The sequence below is a fragment of the Triticum dicoccoides genome, chromosome 4A (genome assembly GCF_002162155.2).
Source record: "Triticum dicoccoides isolate Atlit2015 ecotype Zavitan chromosome 4A, WEW_v2.0, whole genome shotgun sequence".
Lineage (NCBI taxonomy): Eukaryota > Viridiplantae > Streptophyta > Magnoliopsida > Poales > Poaceae > Triticum > Triticum dicoccoides.
Window position 1 is genome coordinate 613,302,401 of NC_041386.1, and position 8,412 is coordinate 613,310,812.

Sequence of the window (8,412 nt, forward strand, 5' to 3'; positions counted from 1 at the left end):
TGGCGAGATGGCGAGTAACTGGTGGTGCTGCCAGATGGCGACTAACTGATGGTGCTGCCAGATCGACGGTGCTCTGAAGTTGAATTACCATTGTACTGTATATGAAACGAAAGCTGCAGATGGCGAGTAAATGGTGGTGCTGCCAGATGACCTCACCGGCAGTGATACTGCGACTGCTCGGCGGCACCTCCCGCTCCTGTCAGCACTCTAAACTGTCTACCAGAACAAGACACAGGTAACGTTGGTTCAGTTATTATCCAACAAACACAGGCCTGGGCTCTCTCGAGTCTCCTTCACTACACCTCCATGGCCGGCAGGCCCAGCGCGCGCCAAGTACCCGTTGGCCAGGCCGAGGGTCGAGAGAGGTACGCGGGCGTACGGACCTGCTCGCTGCTGGGAGGTGGGCGGTGGAAGAAGGCGGGCATCAGCTTGGTGCGCGCGTATACGTTTAGACTTCAGACTCTGCCCCATACTCGAACGAAACTCACGACAAAGGGAGCCCCTATTCCGCGCTGTACGCGCTAGGAATCATTGCGGGGCGGGAAGCACCGTGTTTTTTTTCTCTGTTTTATATCTTTTTCCTTTCTAAATAAAAAATAATTCCGGATTTTAAAAACAGTTGCAGAGTGTCAAATCTTGGTGAATACAAAAATTGTTCATGATTTGAAGAAAAATGTTCGGGAAATGATAAATACTAACAGATTCATAAAATGTTCACCAGAGTCAAAAAGAAGTTTTTGAATTCTATGAACAAAATAAATAAACATACATATTTTAAAATTACTTTAACTAAATTTTTAAAAAGTGCATAACAAAATCAACTACGGCTGAACCATTACAATATATGATTGTAAAACCTACGACTATGCCAACTTCTTCCGCAGCAACACGCCCACACGCCATTGGTGGTCACGGAGACAACGTCTTCAACAGGATAACGGCGCAAGTTCACCCGCTGTTGAGCTCGAGGAGCAAAGGCCAGAACAAGGGTTTTCTCTCCGTCCCCAGAAGCTTTTATGCATTTGGTAGGACCTAAGCTCTATTTGCATTCAAGAATATTTCTGCTAAATACTTGATTTCTGTATGTTTCATAAAATTTATGAAAAAATGGGGTTGAGTTTCCCTTGTTCCAGAAATTTAAAGCTTTGTTGAATTACTGTACAGTAATCAGATTGACTCGATCATGCATGGCCTGTGTGTTATTATTCTTCATCAGTTTTGTTCTGAAACGGATGGGGACAAAAGCACGCTGTTACATACCCTTCACGTTGTTGAGATGACAAAATCAAGCATATATTCTTCCACAGTCAGTAGACGGGATCTGTGTGCATTCACGAACCACCTGATTTGTACCCTGTTTGTTTTCTTCACATTCACTGATAAAATGCTACTAAATGAGTGAGTGCATAAATCGATCGGTCACTTTAGTAAGCTCTACTTGCATTGGCAAGCATTTCTTCAGAACTAATACACTTGCTGATGGAAGTGTGATGTGGATGGAAATTTCTGCTGATCTAATACTCTTCCTGCTGGAGAACAAACTATTTTGAAATAAGTAACAGATCCAAATCTAGCATCCAAAGGACTGATTTATCTCATTTGTTTTGTAGAAACTGAATTGGGCCACCAGAAATAGATCATGCATCTCAGTACTGGCTGTTGAACTAACTATCTGTATGTATGGATGGGCAGTGCTCCAACACTGCAGCTACTGAACCATCACTGTCTGACAATTGTATGGATGGCTTAGTTAACCTGAACACCTTTGACAATACACTACTAATAATGAAAGGGCTCAAGCGTAAACGCCAAAGTAATGACCCTCCCGCTCTTATATAAGAGTTGATGACTGCATTTTTCTTTTAACAAGTTGTTCCATTTTGTTTGTTGACTGACTTTTCGACTAAAACACAAAGCCATATGATGAAAGCACTGAATTGTTTTTTATTTTTGTGTTTGTATTTTATTTTTGTGTGGAATCACTGCATCCTTTTTTAAGTTAACAAGTCAAGCCGTTCCATTTTGTTTGTTGAAGGCATAAAGCCATAACATCCTGCTGCATGGCCACCACTGAAGAGCAGAAAAGGAAGTAAACTAAAGCTGCATGAACGAAAATGCATTACTACTCTGTTTCCTCTGCTCTTGGTTAATTCTTTCAGGGACAAGTGATACTGTACATACTGAAGGGAGAAGGTGTAACTTATATCTCTCTGCTCTCACTGGCTGGGATTTGTATCAGTGATCCACATACTTGCTACACCACTGAAGAACAAAACGGAAGTAAATTAAAGCTGCATGAAACGAAAATGCATTACTACTCTGTTTCCTCTGCTCTTGGTAACTTCTTTCAGTTCTGTGGGTGTGTATATGCTGAAAATTGTTCACCCACGTTATTATTTGTTACTATCCTCTGAATTGCCTTTATTTTTTAGTATACATCTTGTTCCACATATATCTGGGCTCATAGAAATGCAAACTCCGCCGTATCCTGAGCGCATCCCAGCGTGTCTATTCCTGTAGTCTTTCTAGCCTTCACCAACAGCTGGGCACCACTGTTTTTGCAAAACATGATGATATCTCTCGGTTTGCCTCCGACTCAATTGGGTAGTACCATTCTATTCATTCTTATAGGAGATACTGTTCTTTGGAAAATAACACTGCAACTATGAGACATGAGGTTGCCGAAGCCAAGCTTGACATTATCAGATTCTTATCTAGTATGCCAGGAAGAGATGTCCTCACATCTGTGTATCCACACAATTTTTCAGAACGTTGCTTTTCTATGAGATTGCTACTCTCGGCGAACCAGTCCAAACATCAAGTAGCACACAAGCGAAATAAAACCTCTGCTGGGGCCTCAGCACAAACACGCCCAAAGAAAGCAAGAAAAAAGACCACCAAGTGGCCACCCCATCATGGGGCCGGCGGTGAAGTGAGGCGACGAGCCGTGCCATGAAGCGCATCCAACATCATCCCTCTCATAGTCTGAGAGAAGAAAAGCATGATCAAATAGTTGTATATCCCAAGTGCATAATATGTGTCACTGCTGATTTATCCCTTCCCATCCGTGACGCTTATGGGTGTTCCAAGTGCAATGGAGATAACTCACTATGCAGCATTACGTGACATTGTCGCTGTGTGTTTTGTTGTGTACTCGCCTTTGATCTTCTTAAGTGTCACAACCACATCATGCATCGTCATCCTCTGGCCAGGCGAGTTGCCAGAGCAGAGCAAACCCAGCTCGAACACCGATGCAAGAAAGTCATCTTCCAAGCTGCAGCAAGTAGCAGAGGAGTCTTGCAGTAGCTGTCCATCAATGACTCGGACAAGCTCTGCAGGAAATGCCTGATGAACCCACTGCCTGAGGGTTAGTTGTGCGCCAAACATTGCATCGGTGGGTCTCCTTCCAGTGAAGACTTCAAGGAGCATGAGTCCGTAACTGAACACGTCACTCTTCCGTGATGCTTTCCCAAGAGACCCATATTCTGCACAGTAAAAACATAAACAAGAAATCACACTTGCTCAACCTTGTTGATTTAGGTGGCAACATAATCTAGGAATGGTTTAATAAGTAGTTGATTGAACAAGATGACAAGAACTAGCTAAATAGGTACCTGGTGCCATATATCCAACTGTTCCAGGCATGCTCGCAGATATCATGGAGTTGTCGTCTAGAATCAACCTTGCAATGCCAAAGTCTGCCACATGTGCCGTCATCTCCTCATCAAACAACACGTTGCTAGGTTTCAAGTCACAGTGCAAGATCAGTTCATAGTGCTCATGGTGCAAATACTCCATTGCCATCGACACGTCGAGCATGATACCTAGTCTCTCAAGGAACCCAAGGTGCCATGAACTGTCAGACTGGTGTAGGAGCGTCTCTAAGCTGCCATTTGGCATGTACTGAAGCACTAGTGCTCTGAAGTCAAGGTTGGAACATGTGTTGAGTATCTTGATTAGGTTGCGATGTCGTGCCATGCGAAGCACTTGACACTCGACGTCAAAACTTCGGATGGCCTGCTCTAGCTGCATGTCAGGAACTTTTATCGCCACCACCAAACCAGTGCTCAATTGGCCCTTGAAGACTTTTCCAAAGCTTCCTGAGCCTAAGATGTTTTCTTCATTGAAACTATTGGTGGCACGAATGAGCTCATGATAGGAGACTATCTGGTAACCAGCCACATTTGTTAGATCATCAACCGTTATCTCATTTCCCATGTTAAGTTTCTTTCTAGACCATAGGTATATGCAAATGGCAATCGCACCAACAACTAGTGTGAGTGTTGGGATTAGAATTTGTAGCAATTTTCTATTACTTGAGCGAGGCATGTCAAGGCATGTCAAAAATCCAAGACGCGGAGCACCACATAGACCATCATTCCCAATCAAAGACTGAAAGGTGAGGTTTGAGAAAACACCCCCCTCGGGTATCTGGCCTTCCAGATTATTGAATGAGAGGTTCAAGATAGTCAAGTAGGAAAAGTTGGCAAAGAACATGGGAATGCTACCAGAGAGGTCGTTAGATGAGAGGTCTAATGATGCCAAGCCTTTTAGCTTTTCGAGTGTGCCCGGAATAAAACCTTTGAAGGAGTTGTGCGATAGATTTATGAAAGTTAACATATTAAGTTGTCCAAAGGATTCTGGGATGCTTCCGACCAAGAAGTTGAAAGAGAGGTCCATTTGATATATTTGACTTAGACTGGAAACATCAGATGGTAGCGCACCAGTAAAGGAATTATTTGAAAGATCTAGTGTCAGAAGTTTATCTAGGTGGAAAATGCTCGAATGTATCATTGAACTTAATTGGTTATTGGATAGGTCAATGTATTCTAAAGAACTAATATTCCCAAAGCTTCTTGGTATAGAGCCTGAGAATTTGTTTGCTTGGAGAAACAATTGTTCTAGACGCCCGAGCATACCAATTTGTATCGGGATAGGACCTGACATGTCATTGTTGGAGAGATCGAGCCACACCAGATTTTCTAACATAGTGATGGACCCCGGGACTGGCTCGGTGAGTAGGTTGTCACTAAGATCTATCCGTACAAGGCTGCTTATGTTTGCAATTGCAACTGGAAGTCCACCTATTAACTGGTTTTTGCTTGCAATGAAAGTGACTAGCTTTGAACTAAGGTTTCCCACAAGACTTGGGAGGACGCCAGTGAAAGAATTATCTTCGATTGTAAGGACTTGGAGTTGTCTGCACTGGGAAAGAGCTGACAAGAAGTCTAGATTCCCCTCCAAATTGTTACTTGACAAAAGAAGCTTGTTCAAAGCTGCATTTTCCCCAAGTGTTATTGGTACTTGACCAGAAAGTTTACTATTTGCCAAAATTAGAACAGACAATTTTGATAAGTTGCCAAGGGAAGCTGGAATTTCTCCTATCAACTGATTGGATCCAAGAGACAGAAATGAGAGTTCCTGCATGAGACCTAATTCTTGTGGAATCTCCCCTTCCAAATTTCCGCCGCTGAGATCTAGATATGTAAGATTGGTAAGATTGCTAAGAGCGGTTGGGATAGGACCAATAATGTTATTATAACCTAAGTGAAGAACCTGGAGGTGTGATAATTTGGACAACCCTGTTGGCACAGTGCCCTCAAAAGAATTTTCACCCAAATCAATTATCTCCAGGTACTGGCATGATGCAAGCTCTGCTGGAAACTGGCCGAAAAACTTGTTACTAGATAATGATATAAATCGCAACATTGGGAGGTTGAAACTTTGATTGGTCAGAAACGTCCCGGTTAGGTTACCATTACTTGCAAGTGCCATAGTGTGCAACCTGGACATGTTATACATGGCTTGTGGTACTGGACCAGAGAGTTGATTAACCTCGAGGATGAATTTCTCAAGCATGGATAGGTGTGCAACGGCGTGTGGAATAGGACCTGACAAGCTATTATTTCCAAAATTGATGTATGTCAAGGAAGGCGTGTTGTTGAAAAAATATGATGGTATTTGGCCACTCAAGTCATTTGCATACATATTAATTTTCCTAAGGTTGGACATATGCAGTAGCATCTCAAAAGGGATATGGCCTGAGAGTTGGTTATAAGCTAGATGAAGAAACATGAGCCTCGTGAGGTTCCCCAGGGTACTAGGTATGGTGTCTGACAAACTATTTTCATAAAAACTTAGATACCTAAGACGATGTAGCCTACCAAGTTCGGTTGGAATGGAACCCGTGAGATTGGTGTTGGTCAGATCGAGGTAGGAGAGAAAAGAAAGATTACCAATACGAGGTGACACGGATCCAACGAGAGGCGTCTCTGGCAACGACAGAGCGGTGACTCGTTGCCTGCTTCGGCTACATGAGACACCGAACCAATTGCAGAAGGACGTGTCAGTGCTCCAGTTGCTGGCAAGGACACGGAGAGGGTCGGCAAGCTGGGCTTTGAAAGCTAGCAGCGCAGCGAGGTCGGTGTCGCTGCCATTACTGTTGGTCGGGCTAGAAGAAGAAGAAGAAGATGATGATGAGACGAAGGAGAGTAGTAGTATGAGTATGAAGAAGGGAATGGGGGTGGTGCATGATAGAGCGGCCATTGAGCAGGGTGCGGATGGGATAGTGGGAGTAGTGTGAGTCGACAAGGAGTGTAGCGATGGATATTTGTAGTCCCATTCTTCAATCGAATCTCGCTTGACCTGACCGACGCGGTTTCTGTAAGTCAGTCAACACCAACATATTCCAGGAATCACGAAGTACCAACGCTGCAGCCAAAACTTGTCCCTCAGCATTATTCATCATGGCAGGTAGGAAGTACCTGTTTGGTGGCAAATTACATGACAAAACTGACTCCGTTTTAAAGTTTAGCTGTGGACATGCATGTGTAAGCAACTTACCTACCGTTCTAGTGTGAACCGGCTGTGCCCGTGGCAGGTAGGCTTGACCGACGATCTACGTCGTTGCATGCTCTCTCGCAGACTTGTAGTGGCGATCATTTCAAGATGAAGAACCACTTAAAGATGATACAACCATGGCAAAGGAATAAACCTAAAAATTAAAGCCTACAAATTTGAGTCAAATAATGTCTATTCGACATGCCAAGAGAAGTGGATGGATAAAATATTTTCAGAATCAATATGGTCAAAGTGCATTTCAGAATTTATAGCCCATAGTCGACTCCTTGCCGATACAGCGATGCGTTTTCATAAACGCGGAATATATCTGTCAAGTCCCTATTATTCTTTTGTCCCCATTAGTATAACCGTCCGAATGGATAATGTGGAGCACACGTTTAAATTTCTTGTTCTCGTCAATTTATCGCACTAGTAGAATGTCCATGCGTTGCCATGGCCATTAGAAATATTTTGTTGGAGTTATGTATGAACTTAATGCATGCATAAATTTAACATGCATAGAAAAGATAGTTCAGTAGGGGCGACCCGTGGGGCGACCCGAGGGGCGACTACGGCTACGCCGTCATCGGCGGCCAGAGTTCAGAGGCGAGTGGGCGGACGGTTCTGGGCTTTAGCGGGAGCCGATGAAGAAGATGAAGACGGAGATGGGGATGCCGCGGCGGCCTCCCCGGGATCGCCGACCCCGTCTGATCTTATCTGCGAATTCTTCCATTCCGGCTACGACGAGGATGAGGTGGCAACGACTGTGGACAAGATCCTGCCTCCCGACGATCCGGCGCGAATTGGGCTAGATGCGAGTGAGAAGAAGGAGATGATCCGGTGCGTGGTTCATCGGAGAACGGCGGCGACGGTGACCCGACCATGGAAGGGCCCCTTGCCTAAGGTTAGTCTCCCGAACTTAACAATTTTCGATCTGATCCGTCCGGATTCTTGGACTACGACTACTAGAAGGAAGAAGGCGCGTCGGCCAGTGTCTCGATCGGCGCCGAAGGGGAACGCGGCAGCCATGCCGGTGATCCCGGCGATCCAGATCGCGACGGCGCGTCAGGAGCGTTTGAAACATTTGTTGGTCTTCTGTGGGCCAGTTTTGCCTGAAGCATCAACATTGTCTGTTGGGCCCGAGACTGCTGGGTATGAGGCCCAGGCAGGTCCGGTTTCCACAAGCGTTTTTCTCGATCGTGCATGCGATTCCATCGATCGTGATGCTCCGGTTTCGTCCCAGCCGCGCGCTAGGGTTCGCAGGCAAGGGACGGCTGGGTTCCGATCTTCTGGTCTTGGCCATGCAAAGCGCATCCGCCCTCTCGCCTCTGGAGCCGGTCGGGCAAGGAGCGTCCGGCCGCTCAGTGAGATGGCTGGTCGTGGGGCAGCGCCGCCGCCTGCCATGAAAACCAACGCAGCAGGTAGGGGTGGGGCGGCCCCGCCGCCGGTGGCGGTTGCTGGGCGAGGAGCCCCGGCGCTGCCCGGTCAGAGGCCACCGGCGGGTGGTGGAGTTGCGCCGGCTAATCCGGGCCGAGGCGCTGGCTACCCGGGCGTCCGGCCACCGGGGCAACT

General features: G+C 45.8%; 1 protein-coding gene across 2 annotated transcripts; it reads right to left on the bottom strand.

Annotated features, from left to right (window-relative positions):
- Positions 1-2,800: 2,800 nt before the first annotated feature.
- On the bottom strand, positions 2,801-6,546 carry LOC119289374 (probable LRR receptor-like serine/threonine-protein kinase At3g47570). 2 transcript variants are annotated; one of them, XM_037568710.1, is made up of 3 exons: positions 5,371-6,546; positions 3,615-5,091; positions 2,801-3,485 (listed from the first exon to the last, which is right to left on the bottom strand). In XM_037568710.1, exons 1-3 carry the CDS (start codon positions 6,544-6,546, stop codon positions 3,109-3,111), a joined length of 3,030 nt encoding a protein of 1,009 aa, XP_037424607.1. In that variant the 3' UTR covers positions 2,801-3,108. The 2 variants fall into 2 exon arrangements, with proteins under 2 accessions (XP_037424607.1, XP_037424606.1); XM_037568709.1 differs by having other exon boundaries at positions 3,615-6,546.
- Between the last annotated feature and the right edge of the window lie 1,866 nt (positions 6,547-8,412).